Raw genomic sequence first — 26657 nt, forward strand, 5'->3', positions numbered from 1 at the left:
ACCGCCGGCCCCGCGGCTAATTGGAGAGCCACCCCTGGCGCTGCTGATGACGCTCCCAGGCAGCCCTCGGTGCGCTGCGGGCGGCCTGTCTGGAGGCGAAACTGACGCAAGTCCTGCCTGCCATTCTCGTGCCCTGTGTTCGCCATCTCCGAAAGGATACAATGCGAATTTTGCTGACGTCAGTTGATCATTACTGTCAAAACGGGGCCACATCAGTAATTACTTATTGCGTTTCTCATGAAACGTAAAGACAACATGCTAGAGCAATAATGAGGAAAGCACGGAGGGAAAGCTGCAATAGATTTGTCACCCAAATACAGAATGATGCGCGTAGATTTAAGGGCTGCTCTAATAAACTGCAGAAAAACATGAATAAGTCAGAGGGAAGATTGTTGTAATAGAAACCATGGATTGGATCGAACACCATAAAAATCTTTGATGCAATTATAACCAGGTGATATAAGAAGAAGAGACAATGGAAACTATAAAAGAGTTGGAAGAAACAGTAGAGAAAACAGAAAACAGAAAGGCCCTCGGTTCAGAAGGAATTATTGCGGAACTACTGAAACACGGAAGGATTCTACTGAGATATCACTTTCTGCATTTTAGAAAAATATATAAGAAGACACAATGGAAAATATAAAAGCGTTAGACGAAACATTAGGGAAAAGTGAAAACAGAAAGGCCCCCGGTTCAGAAGGAATTATTGCGGAACTACTGAAATGTGGAGAAATTTAACTGAAATATCACTTTCCGTACTTGAGAAAAATATAATATGCCGGAGCAGTGGAAGACAGCAAGTATAGTATCAGTCTTCAAGAAAGGTGACAGATCCACTACAAAATATTAGAGATTAAAAACCGTCTGAAAAACAGGGAGTAAAATTTATGCATTTACAATCCATAACAGAAGTCAAGTTATTTGAGTTTCGAAATTGGTTTACGAAACCAAGCTTTTGCACAGATAATAATACATGCAATAAACATACTGAAGAAAAGGAGAGAATATAACCTGCCGTTTGGACACAGCGTTCGACGAGGTACTCTAGTAAGATACTACGGAAAATACATGGGCACCCTAAATCATCTTACGTTAGCAATAAAGAGCCTGAATTTGAACACAAATAGTTCAGCATAAAGGAAGAGAGCACCAGGAATTAATTAGAAGCAAAGGAGTAAGACAAGGCTGTGGTCGTTTTTCGAAACTGTTTACGAATATATATAAACGACACCACTCGTATCCGACTAAGTACACTTTCAAAGCATTGTATCAATCTGTGAAAAACGAAGTCATTCATACGCTGCTACTTGCTGAGGAACTGCTACTTAGTGACAGAACAGATGATGAATTGCAAGAAGCATTACACAAGTTGCGTCTATGCTCAACTTAGTATAATCTAAATATCTTCATAAACAAAAGAAATGTGATAGCTTTCTTAGGAAGAATTCCCCTAAGAGTCGAAATAATGATCAAAAATCAATTAATTAAAGAAGTCCTATCTTTAGCTACCTTGAATACAGTAACCTTTTGACCACAACCAAGACAAAGATATTAAATTAAGTAACTTCCACATAACATACGGCACCAGAAGAAGAACATCAAAAAACAAAACCCACAAGGACAACCCGCTCAGGTTCCGCAATGTAATGGCTGCCCTATCCTGCTTTGTGTAAATAAATAACGGATAATTAGAGAGAGAGAGAGAGAGAGAGAGAGAGAGAGAGAGAGAGAGAGAGAGAGAGAGATATGAAATCCACGTACCAACGGAGGAAATGAAATCTCTAACACCTCTAAAGGGATGTAATGAACGGAATGTATTTAGAAATGAAGAGTTCAGTGAAGATTTGAAAACAGGGAGTATCTAATGAGTGAAACAAGACTACCAAAGCAGCAAGTAGATACAAGCCAGTCGTAAGTAGTGTGTGAAGACCAAAGAAAATATGGCAATAAATCATATAAAGCGAAAACAAGTCATTAAGGCTTTTATCCTTAAGGGAAAGAAGAAGATTTTTCGTAACTATAGACGTAACAACGGTGTTTGATAAGAACTTCTACTTTGTAGATTACCAATAAAACTGTAGAGGCTGTCCAAAAAGTTCTGAGCATGTGACACGTGTTCTCACATAAGTGACCGCTTTGAATTATGTTCCAGTAATAGAACCTAATAAGACGTTCCGGATGATGTGCGTTAATCAGACACAAAGCTAAGGTCAGAAGTGCCCCAAGGAAATGTGACAGAACCACTTTTGTTCACCATGTACGTAAACGATTTGTTGAAGTGCAATTTCTACAATTACATCTATAGACCGCAAGCCAGTTTATTTTTGCATGGTGGAGTACATTTTATGTAACAGTACCATTGTTCGTTTTCCTCTTTTCTTGTTGAATTTGTGAATGGTGTGATGGCAGAACTACTTTCGGTTAGTCTCTGTGAAGGCTCGAATCCCCGTAATTCTTCGATCACGCTCTTTTTTGCCAGATGTGCGAAGAAGGAAGTAACAATTTGGCTGACCCTTCTAAGAACATGTGCTCCTGAATTATAACAGAAAATCACACCGTCGTGCACAAAGCCTCGTTTGTAGCGTCTATCAGTGCACCTGAATGAGCTTATACGTAGTTTCCTCGGGTAGTAAATGGACGTGCGACTATGCACGCTGTTCATTTTTCTGTTGTACTGCACTGTACAACATTATACAGGGTGAGTCACCTAACGTTACCGCTGGATATATTTCGTAAACCACATCAAATACTGACGAATCGATTCCACAGACCGAACGTGAGGAGAGGGGTAGTGTAATTGTTTAATACAAACCATAAAAAAATGCACGGAGGTATGTTTTTTAACACAAAACCTACGTTTTTTTAAATGGAACCACGTTAGTTTTGTTAGCACATCTGAACATATAAACAAACACGTAATCAGTGCCGTTTGTTGCATTGTAAAATGTTAATTACATCCGGAAATATTGTAACCTAAAGTTGACGCCTGAAACCTCCGACGTTCAGTTGCGTGTTGTAACAAACACGGGCCACGGTCGGCGAGCAGCATCTGCAGGGACATGTTTGCGATGACGACCGTGTTTACGAATGTGGCTGTAGTGCACTGTTGTTGTTTGGTCTTGCTGTCGCAGTGTCTACATGTAGCGCTTGCTGCTATTGTTATTCTGCATTCGTCTCCGCACGCAGACCAACTGTAGTACACCGTGTTACCAGACGTCTGTGTTAGGGTAGTGTTGTAGGAACTGTGACCATGGTGTATTCGAATTCTGAAAAGCCGGAGATGATACTCATCTACGGCGAGTGTCGACAAAATGCAGCTGAAGCCTGCAGTGTGTATGCCGAACGGTACCCGGACAGAGAGCATTCAACGTGCCACACATTGCATAACACCTACCGCCAACTGTATGCAACAGGTATGGTCGTAGCACGCAAACGGGTCCGTAACAGGCCCGTCACAGGAGAAGCGGGTGCAGTTGGTTTGTTAGCTGCTGTTGCCATGAACCCACACATGAGTACACGGGACATTGCGAGTCAAAGTAGTGTCATGCGCATACTGCATCGTCACCGCTTTCACCCGTTTCATGTGTCACTACATCAGCAGTTACATGGTGATGACTTTAATCATCGAGTGCAATTCCGTCAATGGGCATTAACAGAGAATGCGTTGAAGTTCTACCTCTTTACCGATGAAGCGGGTTTCACAAACCACGGGGCAGTTAATCTACGGAACATCCATTACTGGTCCGTGGACAATTCTCGCTGGCTCCGACAGGTAGAGCGACAGCGACCGTGGACTGTAAATGTATGGTGCGGAAACATTGGCGACCACCTCATTGGTCCTCACTTCTTTGCAGGGGCCCAAACAGCTGCAACATACATCGCGTTTCTACAGAATGATCTGCCAACGTTGCTCGAAAATGTCCCACTGGAAACGTGTCGACATATGTGGTATCAGCATGATGGTGCACCTGCACATTCCGCAATTAACACTAGGCTGACCCTTGACAGGATGTTCGACGGGCATTTCATAGGACGTGGAGGACGCATAAATTGGCCAGCCCGTTCTCCTGATCTTACACCTCTGGACTTCTTTCTCTGGGGTACGTTAAAGGAGAATGTGTACCGTGATTGGCCTACAACCCCAGAGGATATGAAACAACGTATTGTGGCAGCCTGCGGCTACACTATACCAGATGTACTGCGGCGTGTACGACATTCATTACGCCAGAGATTGCAATTGCGTGCAGCAAATGATGGCCACCACATTGAGCATCTGTTGACCTGACATGTCGGGACACGCTCTATTCCACTCCGTAATTGAAAACGGAAACCACGTGTGTACGTGTACCTCACCCCTCATGGTAATGTACACGTGCGTCAACGAAAAAGACCAATAAAAAGGTGTTAGCATGTGGGCGTAATGTGCTGTTCCAGTCTCTTCTGTACCTAAGGTCCATCACCGTTCCCTTTGGATCCCTACGTAATTCAGTGCTCTCCGATACACACGATCTAACAGCGGAGGAGTGGTACTCAAGCGTCAACTTTAGGTTACAATATCTCAGGATGTAATTAACATTTTACAATGCAACAAACGGCACTGATTACGTATTTGTCTATATGTTCAGATGTGCTAACACAACTAACGGGGTTCCATTTAAAAAAACGTAGGTTTGTGTTAAAAATCATACTTCCGTGCATTTTTTATGGTTTGTATTAACCAATTACACTAGCCCCTCTCCTCACTTTCGGTCTGTGGAATCGATTCGTCAGTATTTGATGTGGTTTAAGAAATATATCCAGCGGTAATGTTAGGTGACTCACCCTGTATATTTTCCAACATATTTTCTTTTAGCATCTTCTTAGGTTTTGAGACAGATACAAAGTTTGTTGGAGTGAGAAATATCTTAGCTATTTCGCCTTTTTGTAAGCAATTCCTCTTTCATTTCATGCAGATACTCTTACTTTACCCGGAATCCATTTTCTCTTGTTCTTTTGTCTGGTGGGAGTCGTCATAGATAACGATTCCAAAAACAATATGGGAGGATATACTGCATATATGATTGTAGGGACTTTGGAAACAGATGGTAGAAGACAAGAGTTATTAATTAACTATGAACATTCAGGAAAAGTTAATTTTTCCGCCATTAGCAAATTTTTTGATGGATAAACGGAGAACATCTAGAAAAAGTAAATCTTCCCTCCATTAGTCATTTGTTCCACAGATGTAAGGGTGCAATATGACCCAACGGTATTAAGCACGACGATGTACTACGCTTAGTAATGGATACAACGCCTTATAGTATGATGAAAGCTGCCGATGCACTGAAAGCTTTATAGAGTAAAATGTACACGTGGCTTGTGAAGCTCGTGTTTTAGACGGACTTGCAGAAGAGATTCGTGGTGTATTCAGTGATGTTGACCAGTCTATTTTTGTGCCAAAAAGGTATTTTCGGAAGCATCTTCACATGTTACAACTTTTACGTTAGTAACTGCAGACATTTGCTTACTACTATCTCCCACTCTGACAAGATGGTAACCTGGGTTGATGCTAGTAGCTATTACTGCCAAAACTTTAACGTTGTGACAAATATCATTGGGCCATTCGATAGTAGTGAGGCCACTTCAATTGTACTAGACCAAGAATTTATGTCTAATTCTGAAGTTTCACGCAAACGTCCTCACAAAAAATCAAATTTTGGGTTTATTCCTGCCACCTTAACTGATTTTCAGCAGTAACGAAAGCCACTAGTGAAGCAAATAGAACACGTGAAAAAACTGTGAATAAATTAGATTTTTGTGATAAAGTGAACAAAAAAGTGTCAAAGAAAATGGAAATATTTTAGAAAAATTTCAAAAATTTCTCTGTGTTTCATTTCAACGATTAGTTAAGTGATGAGTTCACTGTTAATCATTTTGTTTAATATTCAAATGATATTCTCCATTTTAAATACGCTCCTCTTGCGTCATCTGAAGTAGAAATAAGTGTTTCGAAGTACAAGGCATTGTTGAGTGACTGTGTAAAATCATTTTTATTTGGAACTTTGCACAACATATTCATTACATATTGCAACTCACGGCTATTATATTGAAGGATAACTGAGAATGTCGGAAAAACGCATCAGAAGTCAATTATGTTCTGCTAATGTTTATAAAAATATATATATATACATATGGCCTAGAATATAACGTAGAACGTCCAATGAGGTTTCAGTATACGGAAAAATCGGAAAGGGTGCAAAACTGTAGCGAAATGCAGGAAGACCAGCAGAGGATTTATGCTTGGTCAACGAGTGGCAACTATGACGTATTGCGATTGCAGAGAGAGGAAGACCCTTTATGGTGTGATTACACAGACAATTATCTCCTTAAAAATCTAGGCTATGCTTAGGAAGCGATCTGAAGTGGAATGACCACATAAATGTTTCGTGGGCAAGGCAGATGTCACACAGGTTCACTGGAAGAAGCCCAAGGAAAAGCAGTCTCATTAAAAAAGGAAGTATCTTACAGAACACTCGTGCGGCTAGTATTTAAATATTGCTCGTCTGTCCGGGATCCTTATTTTTTATAGAACCGCTACAAGAAAATGGCGAGATCCAAAGAAGAGCAGCACATTTCGTTGAACATTCATCCGTAAAGCGCGAATGCGTCACGGAGATGCTCAGTCAACTCCAGTGACGGACACTACAACAGACGTTTTCCGCATCACGGCGTGGTCCACCGTTAAAAACCCGGGCACGAACGTTCCTAGAGGGGTCAACCAATATTCTGCTTGTTCTTACATATATCCCGTGAAAAGTCCATGAAGATAAAGTTAGAGGTATATAAACCCACACGGAGGCTTACAGAAATCGTTGTTCCAGAGAACCATACGCGACTGGAACAGGAAAAGGGTAAGTGACACTCGTATACAAAGTACCCTCCAACCCATGATCGAAGGCGCTTCCCTTCCTTGGATCTTTTCTACCTACGTTCGAAGCTCTCGAGCAGTACTGAAAGATCAATGGAACGGTAATTCTGTAAGCTGACTCCCTCGTTGGTGGAATACATTTCCCTTGAATTTTCCTTCCGATTCTTAGTCAGAAGTCTATCTTCCCTACAGTTATTCTTTTCGTTACACTTTACATCATTCTGAATGGAGACCGATCGATGGTTTATAAATTATAGAGCGCAGCAGTCAGTCGTCCTTTCTTTTTGCAGGTTTTATTAAGCAAATCCAGATTTAGTCTAGCGACTAGCCATTTTCAATGCTAAAAATAAAAGAACTACATGGTCAATTGATAAAATAAAAAGTTGCAACACATGGCATAAGCTTTATGGTTTATACAGAGTGGTCCACTGATAGTGACCAGGGCAAATATCTCACGAAATAAGCATCAAACGAAAAAACTACAAAGAACTAAACTCGTCTAGCTTGAAGGGGGAAACCAGATGGCACTATGGTTGGCCCGCTAGATGGCGGTGCCATAGGTCAAACGATTATCAACTGCGTTTTTTTAAATAGGAACCCCCATTTTTATTACATATTTGTGTAGTACGTAAATAAATATGAATGTTTTAGTTGGACCACTTCTTTCGCTTTGTGGTAGGTGGCGCTGTAATAGTCACAAACGTATAAGTACGTGGTATCACGTAACATTCCGCCAGTGCGGACGGTATTTGCTTAGTGATACATTACCCGTGTTAAAATGGACCGTTTACCAATTGCGGAAAAGGTATGGCTATTGTGATCATTATGCCCAAAGCGCGTGTGCTATGTACGCTGCTCGGTATCCTGGACGACATCATCCAAGTGTCCGGACCGTTCGCCGGATAGTTACGTTGTGTAAGGAAACTGGAAGTGATCAGCCACATATAAAACGTCAGCCGCGACCTGCAACAAATGATGATGCCCAAGTAGGTGTTTCAGCTGCTCTTGCGTCTAATCCGCACATCAGTAGCAGACAAATTGCACAAGAGTCGGGAATCTCAAAAACGTCGGTGCTGAGAATGCTACATAAACATCGATTGCACCCGTACCATGTTTCTATGCACCAGGAGTTGCATGGCGACGACTTTGAACGTCGTGTACAGTTCTGGCACTGGGCAAAAGAGAAGTTACGGGGCGATGACACATTTTTTGCACTTGTTCTATTTAGCGACGAAGCGTCATTCACCTACAGCGGTAACGTAAACCGGCATAAAATGCAGTATTGGGCAACGGAAAATCCACGATGGCTGCGACAAGTGGAACATCAGCGACTTTGGCGGGTTAATGTATGGTGCGGCATTATGGGAGGAAGGATAATTGGCCCCCATTTTATCGATGACAATCTAAATGGTGCAATGTATGCTGATTTCCTATGTAAAGTTCTACCGATGTTACTACAAGATGTATCCCTGCATGATACAATGGCGATGTACTTCCAACATTATGGATGTCCGGCACATAGCTCACGTGCAGTTGAAGCGGTATTGAACAGCATATTTCATGACAGGTCGATTGGTCGTCGAAGCACCATACCATGGCCCGCACGTTCACCGGATCTGACGTCCCCGGATTACTTTCTGTGGGGAAAGTTGAATGATATTTGCTTTCATGATCCACCGACGACGCCTGACAACATGGGTCAGCGCACTGTCAATGCATGTGCGAACATTATGGAAAACGAACTACTCGCTGTTGAGAGGAACGTCGTTACACGTATTGCCAAATGCATTGAGGTTGACCAACATCATTTTGAGCATTTATTGCATTAATGTGGTATTTACAGGTAATCACGGTGGAACAGCATGCGTTCACAGAAATGATAAGGTCAAAAAGGTACATGTATCACATTGGAACAACCGAAATAAAATGTTAAAACGTACCTAGGTTCTGTATTTTAATTTAAAGAACCTACCTGTTACCAACTGTTCGCCTAAAATTGTGAGCCATATGTTTGTGACTATTACAGCGCCATCTATCACAAAGCGAAAAAAGTGGTCCAACTGAAACATTCATACTTCTTTACGTATTTCACGAATATGTAACAAAAAATGGGGCTTCCTATTAAAAAAAAAAACACATTTGATATCCATTTGACCTATGGCAGCGCCATCTAGCGGGCCAACCATAGCGCCATCTGGTGTCCCACTTCAAGATAGACATGTTTCGTTCTTTGTAGTTTTTTAGTTTGACGCTTTTTTCGTGAGATATTTGGCCCGGTCACGATCAATGAACCACCCTGTAAATTACATTACATACCACTATTTTCTAATCTAGATGTATGTTAGTTTGAATACTACGTTATAAAGAAGGTAGGCTGTGTAGAACACATCGATTGGTTGTATGGCGCCGTCTACATGAACTACGTATGTATTTCAAATGTGCATGGGAATTACATAAAGAAGAACATAAATAAAAGTCTTTACATTGCTGTCCGACTGACTTCAGATTTGCGACTAAACACAGAAAACATAAGAAAATTTCCAGCTTCACTTCTAGTGAGTCAGTTGTTTTATTCTTTAAACACATATCTAACGTCAGATGGGTAAAATCGTTTTTTTAAATTTCTCCGCTGTGCTAAGCTCTTCATCTCAGAGTAGCAGTTGCAACCTACGTTCTCAATTATTTGCTGGATGTATTCCAGTCTCTGTCTTCATTTACAGTTTTTGCTCTCTACAGTTCCCTCTAGTACCATGGGAGTCATTCCCAGATGTCTTAACAGATGTCCTGTTATCCTGTCCTTTATCCTTGCCAGTATTTACCACGTATTCCTTTCCCATTCTGCGCAGAACCTCCTCATTCCTCACCTTATCAGTCTACCTAATTTTCAACATTCGTCTGTAGCATCACACCTCAAATGCTTCGATTCTCTTCTGTTCCGATGTTCCTACGATCCACGTTTCACTACCATACAATTCTGTACTCCAGAGCCCGCATCTCGTGGTCGTGCGGTAGCGTTCTCGCTTCCCACGCCCGGGTTCCCGGGTTCGATTCCCGGCGGGGTCAGGGATTTTCTCTACCTCGTGATGGCTGGGTGTTGTGTGCTGTCCTTAGGTTAGTTTGGTTTAAGTAGTTCTAAGTTCTAGGGGACTGATGACCATAGATGTTAAGTCCCATAGTGCTCAGAGCCATTTGAACCATCTGTACTCCAGACGTAAATTCTCAGAAATATCTTCCTCAAGTTGAGGCCTATGTTCGATACTAGTAGATTTGTCTTGGCTATCAATGCTCTTTTTGTCAGTGCTAGTTTACTTTTGATGTCCTCATTTGTTATTTTACTGCCTGGGTAGCAACATTCCTTAACTTCACCCACTTCGTGACAAATAATCCTGATGTTAAGCTTCTCGCTGTTCTTATTTCTGCTACTTCTCATTACTTTCATCTTTCTTCGATTTACTCTCTGCCCATATTCTGTGCTCATTAGATAGTTCATTCCGTTCAGCAGACCATGTAATTGTTCTTCACTTTTCCTCAGGATAGCAATGTCGTCAGCAAATCCTATCGTTGATATCCTTTCACCCTGAAATTTTATTCCACTCTTGAACCTTTCTTTTATTTCCATGATTGCTTCTTCGATGTACAGATCGAACAATAGGGGCGAAAGACTACATCCCTGTCTTACATCCTTTTTAACACGAGCACTTCTCCTTGGTCGTAAGCACTTATTATACCCTCTTGGTTGTTGTACATATTGTATATTCCCCGTCTCTCCCTATAGCTTACCCCTACTTTTCTCAGAATTTGGAACATCTTGCACCATTTTACTGTCGAACGCTTTTTCCAGGTCGACAAATCCAATGAAAGTTTCTTGAATTTTCGTTAGTCTTGCTTCCATTGTCAACCGCAACGTCAGAATTGCCTCTCTCAGGCCCTTAACTTTTCTAAAGCCAAACTGATCGTCGTCTAACATATCCTCAATTTTCTTTTCTATTATTCTGTATATTATTCTTGTCGGCACGAGCAGTTAAGCAGACTGTGCGATAGTTCAATGATATTTTTACCGAAAGTCAGATGGTATATCGCCAGATTCATACATCCCATACACCAACGTTAATAGTCATTTTGTTGCCACTTTCCCCAAGGCCTTTAAAATTCTAATGAAATGTTATCTATCTCTTCTGCCTTATTTGATCTTAAGTCACCCAAAAATCTTTCAGATTCTGATTCTACTACTGGATCCCCTAACTCTTCTAAACCGACTCCTGTTTCTTCTTCTATCACATCAGACATATCTTCCCCCTCATAGAGGATTTCGGTGTAGTCTTTCCACCTAAACGATCTCTCTTCTGCATTTAACGGTGGTATTCCTCTTGCAATCGTAATGTTACCGACCTCGCTTCTAATATCACCGAAGGTTGTTTTGACTTTCCTGTATGCTGATGGTGTCCTTCTGGCAATCATTTCTTTTAAATTTTCTTCACATTTTTCATGCAGCCATTTCGTCTTAGCTTCCCTGTACTTCCTATTTATTTCATTCCTCTAAAACTTGTATTTCTGTATTCCTGAGTTTCCTGGAACATTTTTGTATTATCTGATTTCATCGATCAACTGAAATTTCTCATCTGTTATCGGTGGTTTCTTCGAAGTTACCTTCATTGTACCTACGTGATGGCCCTTTTTAGGGATGTCCATTCCTCTTCAACTGTGCTGCCTACTGAGCTGTTCCCTATTGCTATATCTATAGCCTTAGAGAATGTCAAGCGTATCTCGTCATTCCTTAGTACTCTCGTATCCCACTTCTTTGCGTATTGTTTCTTCCTGACTAACGCCCTAAAATTCAGCCTCCTTTTCATCACTACTTTATTGTGATCTGAGTCTATATCTGTACCTGGGTATGATTTAAAATCCAGTATCTGATTTCGGAATCTCTGTTTGACCGCGACGTAGTCTTAACTGAAATCTTCCCGTATCACCCGGTCTTCTCATAGTACACCCCTTCCTCTTGTGATTCTTGATCAGAGTATTTGCTATTACTAGCTGAAATTTATTACAGAATTCTATTGGGAGAGGAAATGAAGTCCAATGCTTCTTGACAGAGCGTAGGGGAATGATGCGGGAGACCCGCACCGCTGTACTAGGCAAGGTCCTAATGGAGGATGAATGTTGATGATGAAGACGACCCAACAACACGCAGCCATCTCGAGGCAGGTGAAAATCCCTAACCCCGCCGGGAATCGAACCCGGGACCCCGTGCTCGGGAAGCGAGGACGCTACATCGAGACCACGAGCGGCAGACTGCGAAATTCTATTAGTCTTTCTCTCATTCCTTGTCCCAAGCCCATATTCTATTGTAAACTTTACTTCCACTCCTTCTCCTATAACTGCGTTCCAGTCGACCATAACTACTTGACTTTCATCTCCCTTTATGTACTGTATTAGCCTTTACGAAAACCTCATATACTTTCTCCATGTCTTCATCTTCAGCTTGCGATGTCGGTATGTATACCTGAACTATGGTTGTCGGTGTTGTTTTGCTGTCGTTTCTGATAAGAACAACCCTATCACTAAACTGTTCTCCTTAACACACTCTCTGTCCTACTTTCCTATTCACAACGAGTTCTACTCCCCTTACACCATTTTCTGCTGCTGTTGGTAATACCCTATACTCATATGACCAGACATTATTGTCTTCTTTCGATTTCAAATCACTGAGCCATTGCATTTGCCCTTTTCACATTTTCTAGCTTCCCTACCACGTTCAGGCTTCTGACATTCCATGAACCGACTCGTAGAACGTTAACCTTTCGTTGATTATTCAATCTTTTTCTCATGGTCACCTCCCCCTTGGTAGTCCCCTCCATAAGATCTGAATGAGGGACTACTCCGGAACCTTTTGCCAATGGAGAGATCATCATAACCATTTTTCAGTTGTAGGCCACTTGTCCTGTTGATGCACGTTACGTGTCTTTAATGCATTGGTTTCCATTGCCTTCTGCATCCTCATAACCTCACGTTGTTCATCATTGCTGATTCTTCCACTTTAAGGGCTGTTTCCCACCGCTAGGAAAAGAGAGTGCCCTTAACCTCTCTATTGAGGCGGTGGCCTTGTGTTACAGTGGGACAAATGTCTCAACAGCCAGGGTCAATACTTCTAACATACAGGTACTGGTTTCTGTAATTATGCCTCCGCCTCGTTTCGTGTTGAGCGCCCCATATAGAATAAGCTTTTCTTTGAACTTTTCAGCAACTGCATCTTCTGAGTTGAAAGGTTGGTAACAAGATCCCATTACTATTTTATTTTGGTTGCCAAAAATAACCTCTACACATACTAACTTACAGGAACCATCTACTTCAATTTCGATGCAACGTAACTACTTATAAAAATAACAAACACGCCATCGCCAACTATATTTAGCCTGTTACGTCTCTCCCAAAAATTTCGGCTGGACTTATCTCCAGCTTTAGTCAGCTTTCAGTGCCTATAACGATTTGAGTGTCAGTCTGTTAGTTTCCCAACACAGTTTCGACAGTTTACAACTGTTACGTCGATGGTTCCCGGATCTACGTTCTTTCTGTGTTCGACTTGCATCCTTTGCGTCTGAAGCCCTTTATGTACTTCCGAGAGGCCCACCAACCTAAAAAGCCACCCAGTCAACGCCACACAGCCCACGTTACCCGCCGGCCGGGGTGGCCGAGCGGTTCTAGGCACTACAGTCTGGAACCGTACGACCGCTACGGTTGCAGGTTCGAATCCTGCCTCGGGCATGGGTGTGTGTGATGTCTTTAGGTTAGTTATGTTTAAGTAGTTCTAAGTTCTAGGGGACTGATGACCTCAGAAGTTAAGTCCCATAGTGCTCAGAGCCATTTGAACCAACCACGTTACCCACGTAGCCACCTTCTGCCTGTAACAGACTCCTGACCTATAGCGAAACACGAAACCCCACCACCCTGTGGTGCAAGTCGAGAAATTTGCAGCCTACACGATTGCAGAACTGGTTGAGTCTCTGCCTCAGACCCTCCTGCTGACTACGGTGCTTTCATCTTGCAACGTTACCACTTCTGATAACTGCTCTAAACGAGAGGTAATCTCTTCCGATCACATCAATGGTTCAGAGGTGAGTCATTACCTGCAGTTGGCTGCACTCTGTGCTCTTCATGGCACTCGGAAGGATCCGTTCCACGTCTGGAATGAGTCCACCCGATATGCAAACGGAGCGTACAATGACTTTCTTCCTTTTATTGACAACAATGTCCCTAATATTGGAGCTTCTAACTACCAACAACCCCTCCCACTCTGTGAGCGCCCAGATCTTGCAGGCTGAGTGCTTTCTTCGGGAACAGGACAAGCGACTGCAATTAGCCAAGGGACAGTATCAACCACAAACAGCACCTTGAACCTATTTGTCAGACTAACCACATAGACCTGACGTCCGGCTCCCCAGGATGTCTTTCGCAGCGTGCCACGTCCCGAGGCGACCTCCCACCATGGGTGTAGAGTCAACCTCATAGCGAGCAGTAACTGGGCTGGCCACCAGTGCGGAACGATCGGCTGTTAGCTCTTTTACCTAGAATAGAAATTTTTCCCATTTTCACTGTCGTCGCAAACAGAATGTGGAAGACCATCTCGTGGCAACTCTAACTGGGATTTTCTCCTTCTGCTTGCAGTGCCGGCGGAGGTGGTGTGGGCGGTGAGTGGAGAAGACGCAGAGCTGCCCTGCAACATCACTCCTCCGTATCCAGATGACCGCGTCAACATGGTACTCTGGTTCAAGGATTCGTCCGTCCCTCTTTATAGGTGAGTAAACTAAAAAAAAAAAAAAAAACTAATGAATGAAAGAGAAATGTTAAAAGGACATAATTTTACTCTAGCTTACAGAGAACCGACAATTTATCTCAGGTAGCGCCAACTGTGTTTCCGTGGTGGGGATACTAGAGTGAGAAGAACTGCGTGACACGAACTTAGAGCTTTCTAAGCGACTGCTCCGACTTCATACAGTGACACGAAGATTCCGACTAAACAACTAAGGTACCACAAGTCCTGCGGTTTTCTTGAACTCTTAAATTCACAGACTACAACGACTCTAAAACTACAAAAAAACTCTAATGTCCCTTAGTGCTAATCCAGCCACTTACACTTGAGAGTGTATGTGAAGTTCGGAAATAGGGGGAGAGGTAATCCCAGAAGTCAAACTGCTGAGTGGTCACTCCTGGACCGGTGTGGTAATATATTATGTTGTAATACGGTACATCAAGAATGATATTTCTCTGCTGTGAAGTATGCACTGATCTGAAAATCCTTAGCAGCTTAATACTATGTGCCGGTCGCGGTGGCCGAGCGGGTCTAGGCGCTCTAGTTCGGAACCGCGCTGCTGCTACTGTCGCACGTTCTAATCCTGCCTCGGGCATGGATGTGTGTGATGTCCTTAGGTTTAAGGAGTTCTAAGTCTAGGGGACGGATGACCTCAGATGTGGAGTCCTACAGTGCTTAGAGCCATTTAAAGCATTTTTTAAACGGTTTATTGAACAAAGATTAGAACCCAGAACTATATCTCGTGCAAACTCTCTTCCGACTGAACTATTCCGGCACGACTCCATACCCGCCCTCATAGCTTACATTCGCCACAGGAGCTGCCCGCAAATAGCAACTGTTTCGGGTTCAAGTCCCGATCTGGCACACATTTAATTCGCCAGGAAATTTCAGCACATACATCGTCTCTTGTATTACATTGAAATTCAGCATCCTTTGCTCCAGTTTTAAGTACACTGGTGGCCACAATCGAAAGGAAAGGCAAAATAAACACATGATTGTAATATTTAGCCGTACACATTGTGCTCTCGTCTCCTTTGTAGTCTACTGATGCGGAGTTTTGATTCTCCCGTAACCAGAACTAGATTTAGTTTGCACACAGGTAAACTGTCTTACGGCATTAACACTCTATCAGACTTGCATCGAGTACTCCTTGCCCAATGTCAAGTGGTAACTGGATCGGGGCTGATGCCTTCCTATTATAATTTTGTAAGCCAACCGGCGAGAAAGACTTCGTGATTGGATATTTCCGATTTTTACGTGAATCAGTCATGCAACACAATAATGTGCACTTGTGACTCGGTTTAGAAACTCTGTCCATTCTGTCGTTGTACTCATAATTAAACAAACACATTGGTATGGAAACACGGTTGCCAGAGATCCAACACAAAGGGCATAGTTAAATTACTGACGCCATCGTCAAAGGATTTGTCATTAATGGAGAAAATCACTGTTAGTTTATCTTAAATAACTTTTTAATTAAAACATCTAACAAAAATTATGAAACTATTCATAACTGCATGGCTATAATGGAAATTTACAGTAAGCTCTTCACCTGTCGTATTACCTTGAGCGTTGAACAGAGGAAAGTAAATTGCTCTGAGTCTGATTATGTCTGTGATTCTGTTTATATGCATCTCCAATAAAATATTTCTATTTTAGTATCTGGTCAAACAGCAAACTCTCAGACACTTTGGATGTACTTTTTTTCTTGTGTCCACTGCAGTGAACACTCTATTTTGTCCCAGTCAGGTACAACATTCAACAGTACCCAGTCAAAATGTTCAAGCTGGGATAATGGCTTCCTCAATTTTATCAGATAATCTATAACTGTCTGATAAAATACCACGACTTCCTATTGAAATTTTACTGCTGATATTGTGTTAGACCTGACTGATATATCCTGTTTCTCCAGTTGCCGTTAGAAATGGATTCATTTCAGCATGTGGAAAGTGTAAATAATTTTCTCCGCAAACATTAAAAATAGACTTAAGAGACTTAAGAAGACTTGGACGCTCATCAAGTGTTAGGAAGTATGATTTAAGAGCCTAAATATGTATATGACCCTTTCAGTTGCAGTAAATAAATCACCTACATTTTATATACGGTAGCAGACCTTTGTGTGTCACATGCAGGAAATCAAAACAATCCTTTAGTACTGCAATGTGAACAGTGTAAATTAATAAGTGTCTTTACACTTTAATAATTTTGCTTTGAATATATTGTGAAACTGTATGCCTTTTCACATTTGGACGTCATTATGTAATACATAAACTGGACGATTTACCCCTACAGTAGACACGTTTAGCTTGTTTTCGACTTTCCTGAATCGATTTTTCTCCGCTGTTCTTCCAGCCTCTCCAAAGTTAGTGATAATATTATCCCCACCAAAGGCGCAAACTTTGTCACTAAGATCGAATTCAGAAACTACTTCATGTACACGCTCATTGTACTGGAGGTAATATTGTTACACTCATTCAAATGTAATAAATTACTCTGAAGACCTTCAGTGACAGCAAAATATTGGGCCAGAACAAGAAACATTTTATAAGTTTGTTATTACTGGCATCTGTACTGATCCTAACATATTTCACTTTTGAGAGATTATTTCTTATATTTTAGTTTACGAAAGGTGATAAAACATACTTACAATTGCCTCACTTTTTAGTTTCTGCACTTGAAAACTGAGCAGTTACCTTTAAATCATTAAAAATTCTCACATACGATTTTTGATGTGCATGAGGAAGAATTGAAGAATGGTGGTGTTCCGAAGCATGAAATGCAAATATGGCTTCTGCTGCAGCAACCTTATTAGATTCTGTTTGATTATCACTAATGAACTGTTTGGGATCTGAAGCAGAAGTCACAGCTTTTGTTTCTTGCTTGGGAAATGGTCGCTCAGAATTCGTTTCCTACAATTTTCTATTGGAATGTAACAAGTGTAATAAAATAATTCAGGATTTGTTGTCATTTAATCTCAAGCACGATAATTATTTTTTGGCCACATTGAGTTGTTGTTAGGTTATTAGACTGCACGTAGGTTAGGTACGCAGTGCATGTACACTATCAATACGACAGAATCTTTAGGTAAGACCGCGTTGAATTTCGATTTGCTCAATTATTTAATAGTAATGCGAACAGTAGTCAGAATAGGAATCGGAAAAGGGTTCAAGAAAATGGAAGTACAAGTAGCACAGGGCATAAACTGTTTACCTCAACGGTCGGCTCAACGCTGAAATGCCAATAGTATAAAATTACGACCAAGCTGATTATAATAAAAATTTCTCGTAATTGAATGTTAATTTCAATGGATATGAACGTAAGCTGCGCTTTTCAGTGTACGTATTGTACTTGCATAACCACATACCTTAGAAAAAGTCTCATGTTCATTTCCTCCACGTTCCACACTTTTAGTTTCGACGACATTTTGATTTTAAAATATCATGAAATGATGGAACCAGTAACTGTGAATCGAGTGACTGTTCAGAATTACACTAAACATTAGCCTCATACAACCCAAAGACTATGAGATGCAAACACGAGGCAAAGAAATATAGGAACCAGAGACTGCAAAAATCACAAAGAATCGATTATTACACTGCTTTCGCTATCACCGTGAGCGCAAGGTCGGTGATATATTGAAGGTCTGGATCAGATAGAAAAAAAAATTATGTGGACTACTCCGTCAGCCACGGTGTTCTCAGCTGAAACATTTTCTTGCAAAGTGTGGTGAAATACTTGAATGGCGGTTATTGGTAACACTGAAGTTGATAAAAGAATTAAACTCTCACTAATTTCGCGTATTCTGGTCTCTTCACCTAGGACATTCGTCTTCTATCATAAAAACACAGAATGACCATGAAATCCGCGATGTGTGGAAATCCTATGTAGAAATAAATCTATTTATTAGAGGAGATTAGCATTTTCATAACTTTAGGTTGTCATCACTGGGATCACCTGAGAACAGGTAGTAGCTAAAAACTGTTTTGTTTATAACTTCAATATTTATCATTTTATGGTGGGATGTAACATTTAAATTTCTGCAATAGCTGAACAACTTTCAGTGATCCCATTTTTGATTTCTGTGCGATAAAAACGTACTAAAGTCTTTTCTCGGATGATTTTACGGTGTGGTGAAAGTTGTATGAACCACAGGAATTTTTAAAAATGCGTAGAACAGCTCAATAACGTTCGAACCTCATTGATTGACGAACAATGTCCCGGCCACCCTGTTGAAGTGTCAATGCCTTCGCTTGAAACCCACATTGACGAAATTATTCGTGAAGACCGACGTGATGCAGCCCGCAGACGGGCACGGGGTACTACATGTTGGTTTGCTCGGGACCTTACCGCAGCCAAAGTTGTATCCAGACACATAGTCTACAGACGACTGAACAGACATGGTTTATTCGCCCGGAGACCTGCAAGGTGCATTCCACTGACACCTGGTCACAGGAGAGCCCGTAAAGCCTGGTGTCAAGAACACAGTACATGGTCACTGGTACAGTGGTCCCAGGTTACGTTGACGGACGAGTGCCAATATAGTCTGAACAGTGATTCTCGCCGCGTTTCCATCTGGCGTGAACCAGGAACCAGATACCATCCCCTTAATATCCTTGAAAGGGGCCTGTATGGCGGTCGTGGTTTGATGGTGTGGGGTGGGATTATGATTGGTGCAAGTACACCGCTGCATGTCTTTGACAGAGAAACTGTAACAGTTCAGGTATATCGGAACGTCATTTTGCACCAGTATTTCCGCCTTTTCAGGGGTGCAGTGGGTCCCACCTTCCTCCTGGAGGAGTACCTTGAAACAGAAGATATCAGGCGAATGGAGTGGCCTACCGTTTCTCCAGACCTAAAGCCCATCGAGCACGTCTGGGATGCTCTCGGTCGACGTATCGCTGCACGTCTTCAAACTCCTACGACAATTTAGGAGCTCCGACAGGCACTGGTGCAAGAATGGGAGGCTATATCCCAGCAGCTGCTCGACCACCTGATTCAGAGTATGCCAGCCCGTTGTGCGGCCTGTGCTCGTGTGCACGGTGATCATATCCCATGCTGATGTCGGGGAACAAGCGCTGGAAACAGTGGCGTTTTTAGCACATGTGTTTCGGGACGGTTTTCTCACGTTGTGTGGCACTACATTCTGCCATTATCTGTAATTTATGAGCATGATGTATTTAATACTGAGGCAAGCTTACACAGTTGTTCTGATAATCCTTGACGAAATAAGCGCTTTGTTAAGTAAGTTGTTTATTTTCACGTGATTGGTTCAAATGGGTCGGAGCACTATGGGACTTAACTTCTAAGGTCATCAGTCCCCTAGAACTTAGAACTACTTAAACCTAACTAACCTAAGGACATCACACATCCATGCCCGAGGCAGGATTAGAACCTGCGACCGTAGCGGTCTCGCGGTTCCAGACTGAAGCGCCTAGAACCGCTCAGCCACTCTGGCCGGCTTTCACGTGAATGCCATTCTTCAAGTGCTATTTCAGTTTGTAAACTCCACATCTTAAACGCGATTGTGGAGTGTCTTCAAATTTGGTAATGTCTGCGTTGGAGTAATACCATAGAGCAGAATAAAATAAAAATAGAGAATGTGATAAAGGAAATATAACGATGTAAACTACATATTCTCAGTGTGAGAAGAAAGTAAATTCTTCCTACAGTCGAAATGAACTTATTAAACGATCAGTGAGTATCAAAATAAAAAGAGACGTTAAATCTGTGCACTTTAATTTTTCGTTCCAGAAAATGATAACCATCCAGTGCCATAGAAGCAACAAATGCGTCAGCACTTTTATTGCTTCAACAGTTTTGGAACAAATATACGAGGACAGTGTTTTAAACCGCAGTGGTTGTTTCTTTTGGCATTTTATTGCGGCGTGAAATCTCTACGATGTGGGTAAACTGTTGATCGCAGTACGAAGGAACTTGTGGTAGTAAATCTTCTGCGAGTTCTGCTAACATTTACGATTCATGTTACAGAGGTAAGTTAATCACTGATACGGAGGAAACTAGCCAGCTTCCTGTGCCTAACGGTCTGGCAATACTCAGCAAACACTTCTGACATTTCGCTGAATTGGAAAGAGGACCTCTTTAATTTTTGAGGTGCATTCCAACTAAAATTTTAAGGACCACCATAAAATGTTAATGAATGCCATCTTTATAGATTATTAGTTTTGTAAATGAATATACCGTGGGATACTAAAAGAACTTTACAAGCGGTATTTTCAACCTCTAGTTTTGTAAATACCGTCATTATCTAGTCGACCTGTGTGCAACAACACAAAAAATATAACAGTGCATCTAAAAGTAATTATTGGGAAAGCATTGTGTGCACAAAGTGTCCTATCCAAAATTATTGGAAGAGTTACACATCGCATTCCAGCAAGGCAGGACATCGGAAATCTCCAAACAGTAGTAGTACCATAAAACACATATTTAACCAGAAAACAAGAGGATAAGTAATACAATGGGACCAACGCGCATGAAAAGTGCAATAAATACGGGCCCAAAACCACTTACGTTACTTTTTATGTACTCTGTATCACAATCACCATTTGCAAACACCTTGTCATACATAATGGTCTGCTATACGTTATGATTATGTAGGTGAACGTCTATAAATTGTTGCTGCAGCGATACTCAACAGACAGGGCAGCAATCTTAAGGCAAAACCACTCTCGATCAGAAACTTACATGTAAGTGAGAGGTATATAGGAAAATTTTGTACAATAGTACACATGTTATTGCGTGGTCGTATGTTTCTGCGGCCGCTCTCATCCACAGTCCAAAATTATGCAGTATTTGTACTACACTTTAATAGTGGCCTTAAACGATTATACTGCTAAAAACTGTGCCAAACTTTCTATCTTCGCTAATATGTAGGAAAAATCTTTGGCTTTTGTACACAAGTCGGTCCCCTTAGAAAGATTTAATGTTTTTCACAATGTTTATAGAGGCAAAACTACTCAGGGTCTATCAAAGGCTATACTCAACCAACTCGTACCTTTAACTAAACATCAAGACGTAACATAAACTCGTTACAGACGTAAACCACCACTTCGTTTCGTCCATGACAGAAATAAAGCTAACAGAAAATAATTAGCTGGAATTGCATTTGTCGGTTTGCGTACATACTTGAGTAATGATCTGAAGATGTGCGGTAGCATCAACTCACTTTTATCTATGGTTTTCTATGTTTATTATAATTTTTTATTTACTTTATGCGTCATTGTCGACGTCTGGCGTTGTTCATGAACATCAAATTTTATTTTTGTCGTTTCTGTTAATGCCACTCGACGTTGCTCAAACCTGGTTTTGTTCGTCAGTTGTAAGTTTCCACAAAAGCGTTAAAAAGTATTCAAAGTTGATGTTCCTGGGTTAAAAACACGGTTCGTGTGCTCTTCTATGACAAAATACTAGTATTGATAATACTGATACAGCTAATTAAAGTTTGGTACACTAGAAAGTAAGCGAAAAACAAACCTGAATGGCACAGTCCCTTGCAATTTCTCGCGTAACTATCCTGCCTCTTGATTCACAGATTTCAATTACAGTTTCTAGATTACATTCAAAATATCTGCCGCTGGAACAAGTAATAAATATACGTGTAAAACAGTACCACAGTGGAATCGGTAAATACCAATAGATGCTAAAGAGAATGGTTCTAATAGAAACCTTGAGAGAGATTATTTACGCTGTCTCAGATGCGAAGCAATAACAACATAGTTCGAAATATTTTTCGACAGCAGTATTGATCTCAAAGATATTCTAGTGTTATTGTATATGCTTAAAGGGTTGTTTATGACATTTAAAGAACCTTTATTATGCTTAAGAGGTAACTGATGATTATGGGACAATTTTTAAAAAGGCACTGCACTTATTATCACATCCATAGTGGTCTTTAATAACTATGAACAAACGTCTGCGTCATCTCGTACTAAGCAGCAGCTGGAAAATGAGCGCATTAAGCAGTGTCGTTCTTTTGAAAGACGGAGGCACGCGTAAATGATTTCATCTATTGACGCTTCATAATCAGTCGTTTTTCATTATTGTCCCATGGACGATCCAGAATAGTAAAGTTTTTGTAAACACCTTAAGTTTTGAGTCAATTTCCTCTCCTAATGTACTAGCGAGTTATCCAGCTGCCTGTTTCCGCTTGAAAAATAGTCAGCCTTGTTCCAACTCTTTACAACTTTCTCCCTATTTGGATTTTAGAAACGAGACAACCATTTCTTGAGCCAAACGTGAACTTACTAAAATCGGATGAGTGGTGGTACTATCTGTGTTCAATAACAGAAACTGTTGGGTCATAAAATACAAAATGGAAAACGATCTGTTAATTTTAATTGACTTATGTTTTTACTTTCAGAGTACCATTAATTTCAGCATAGGTAGCTTGTCAAGACTGTCTATCCTGTGACTTCACCGTTATTAATTTCAAAGAGTGTGTTGCCTATTTTGATATTTTCTCAAAAATAAACGTTCATGGATCATTCTTTGCATCAATTTAGAAATTCATAGCCCACAGCCCAAGCAACGATATGTGAAGCGGAAATTATCAACCTCCAGTGCTCGGAAAGGTTGTCCAAAATTACTTCCACGAAAACGACTTCTGTGAAATCTTAATGAAGTTTGAGACATGAAAGACTAGCCGTTTATCGTCACAATTAATTCGCAGAAGAAAGTAATAGCAACAACAGATCAAAATATTGACCCAGAAGGAAACTATAGACTAGCAATATATAAAGCACGAAACGGGCGCTGGGCTGGGTATCAAATCCCTCATGAAACAACAAATTGTGTAGCTAGCAAAACTTAGTGGAGTAATCGGTTGTATTAGCTGGTCATAGGCGATAGGGATATAACAATTTCCAGAAAAGAGGAAAAATGTTGCTTACTACTTTGTTGTTATAGAAGCCTGCTGAAATTATGTCAAATTTACTGTCAATTAAAATAATATTCGTGTCTAATTGTAGATCCTTGTATATGGCTGCAACACAGAAGCTACGAATGGTGCGGAACTAGAAGCGTATCTTTCATCCTACGATAACGACAGTAGTTCTTGTAGCAATACAGCTGAAGAAATAATATCGTCACAACACACAGCGCAAAACCTTCCAATTTTACGTCAAACTGCGCCGACAAGAAAGAAAGACTTCTAGGATGCCAAAAGGGAAAATACCCGTACCGTCCTAAAAATAGCAACCGATTTACTGGAAAAGCACTCGTGGGATTAACAAGTAAGCGTTTGGAAACAGATGTTAATCCCTTTGATAATCCCTTTAGAATGAAGTAAACAATTAAGATTACGCGTTGTGAATATGCATTTTTAGTTGTCTCTCGTTTAAGCCTGTGGCTCAGCCGTGCGCTTTAGCCGCTGCTCGTTTGTATACAAATGTTTGTGGAGATGCAGACTGCGTATAAGCGACACTGTGGCCCTGAGGCAGTAGACAAGGACAAAGGAGTGTGGCGTTCAGTTACAAATGAATCTCAATGTTATCTGGATTTATATTTCAGCATCATCACAGGGAATTCAGGAGACACAGAGATTTCCTGCCTTTGATGCCAGAATTGTGTATGTGGAAAAAGAAATGATTTTTCATTCGGATATCATATTTGGGAGCAGCCGCTGTTATTTTGATGTCACCGTTCTTTCGTCAGAATTAATTATGCTTTCATAACAGTATTTTGAGATCTTCGAATCGTATGAGGAAATACAGGTAGTTCATACATTTGAGACTGACAGCTCTGTTCTTACTCAGTTTTCGAACCGATATTTCCATTGACACATTTGATATTCAGACGTACGCACAGAGTGTAATACTTACATCCTGCAGGAGGAGAATATGCCAATGGATTAGAAAATGGCTATTATGAGCTCAGTACATAAAAAAGGAGATAAATTAGACTGCCGGAATTACCAAGGAATCTTCCTGATAAATACTACATATAAAGTATTCTCCAAGATCCTAAGTAGGTGGGTTGCTCCACATGTGGAAGAGAGAACTGGAGACTATCAGAGTGGCTTTAGAAGAAATAGGTCAAATAACCAAATATTCACATTACACATACCACTTGAAAAGTGTTATGAACATTACATAAACATACACCAGCTTTATATGGATTTTAAACAAGCCGATGATAGGATTTCAAGAGTGGCATTGTGGAATGTGATGGAAGAGGCTGGAATACCTAAGAAGCTCGTTAACCTTACTATGAAGACTCACAGTGAAACCAACTGCAAATTTAAAATGCAGGGCGAAATCTCCAGAAAAGAGGAAGTCAAGAAGGGACTGAGACTGGGTGACAGTTTCTTCTCACTCCTATTCAACATCTTCCTAGAAAAAGTCGTAACTCACATAGAGTTAAACAGAGGAGTGATAATTTTTAATCGTTCACTGCAGTTCCTAGCCTACGAAGACGATGTGGCATTACTAGCTCGAAACACTGCTGTGCTGATCAATGCCTATCGGCATTTGGAGAGAGGTACAAGGGAACTTGGCCTGATAGTGAATGTCGAAAAGACCAAATATGTGACAATGACCAATCAGCAAAGCCTACCACATCTCAGGATAGCCGACAAGGAGTGTGAAAGGGTGAGAGACTTCAAGTACCTCAGATCCACTATCGCAGAAACAAATGATATCAGCAGCGAGGTGAAAGCTAGAGTAGCAGCAGCCAATAGATACTACTTTGCCGAACTTCCCATGCTTCGGGACTCATTTCTATCACGAAAATCCTCATTTACAAAACAATTACAAGATCAGTTTTTATGTATGGTGCCGAGACGTGGGCCATGTCTGCAAGTGAGGAAAGGATCCTTAGCATTTGGGAAAGAAAGGATCCACGTAAAATATACGGCCCAAAACACGATCAAGAAGATTGGTGCATCCGTACGAATGCAAAATTAGAACAACTTTTTGAAGAGCCTGACATTGTCACTACCATTAAAATAAGAAGACCGCGATGAGCAGGACACGTGGTCAGACCGGAGGAAGACAGGACATGTGAGAGGATTTTTGATGGCATGGCCGGAGGCAGACGACGGAAGGGACGTCCGAGGAAGAGATGGGCCGACGGAATTGAAGAAAACATTAAAAAGCTTGGCGTCAGAGGATGGAGATGGAAAGTCGTGGAAGGGGCAGAATGGCAGGATATTGTGGTGCAGGCCAAGGCCCTTCAGGGGCTTAGAGCCGAGGAGTAAGTAAGTAATTACGCACAGAGTAGATCGACTGTCAAGTAATACTTAGGAGCAAATCTGCTTTTTTATATTTCAGATGAGGGACTTTTTTATAGTTATACTACTCTTCCTCATTACTGTTAATAAAACTGGCCTTTAGCTCTAAATCTCTGCCTCTACTTAAAACTGAGTCCAAAACATACAACATGAATAACTGTAAAATATTCATATTTCTAGCTGTTTCTAAGAGTAGAATTGTGACGGTGCGCGTTATACATGATTTTGCTACTGGCTGCCAAAATGTTATCATTAATGTATCAGCAGCCAAATAGATACCGGCGGCTTTGTAGACAACGGATTGTCACTGTGAGCCACGTGCTCTACGGAACCAGTAAGTAAACACAACAACTGTTCAAGTAATTTCGGTGTCAGAATGTTTCTGCAATACAGATCATTTCACTAAGTGTGGGAGGGTAGTCTTCCATCTGTTCATTGGTTTAAAGTATTAATGATTATATCACTCTTAACACTCACATGACTTTATCTTCTTTTCCCTTGTATTGCCACATTTTTCTGTGACCAAAGAAAAGATGTATAAAAGTAAGCTTCTCCTACCTCGTGATGTATGGAAAAGCGGATGATCTTGCAATCTCTGGTTCAGTTGTCTCCTGTATGCAATATGGGAACACCTACTTCTTCAAAATCAGAAATTCCGCTGTTGAGGTTATAGATTGGCAAATGAGTGATGACAGCTT

At 41.1% G+C, this 26657-nt stretch overlaps 1 protein-coding gene across 1 annotated transcript in view; it reads left to right on the plus strand.

The window, feature by feature from the left end:
- Positions 1 to 26657, plus strand: part of LOC126188598 (hemicentin-2-like) — a 1730700-nt gene that overhangs the window by 409128 nt on the left and 1294915 nt on the right. Inside the window, exon 2 of the mRNA XM_049930200.1 lies at positions 14570 to 14699. Within this exon, the coding sequence (XP_049786157.1) occupies positions 14570 to 14699 (130 nt within the window). The remainder of the gene's footprint in view (positions 1 to 14569; positions 14700 to 26657) is intronic.

Source organism: Schistocerca cancellata, chromosome 5, assembly GCF_023864275.1.
Source record: "Schistocerca cancellata isolate TAMUIC-IGC-003103 chromosome 5, iqSchCanc2.1, whole genome shotgun sequence".
NCBI lineage: Eukaryota > Metazoa > Arthropoda > Insecta > Orthoptera > Acrididae > Schistocerca > Schistocerca cancellata.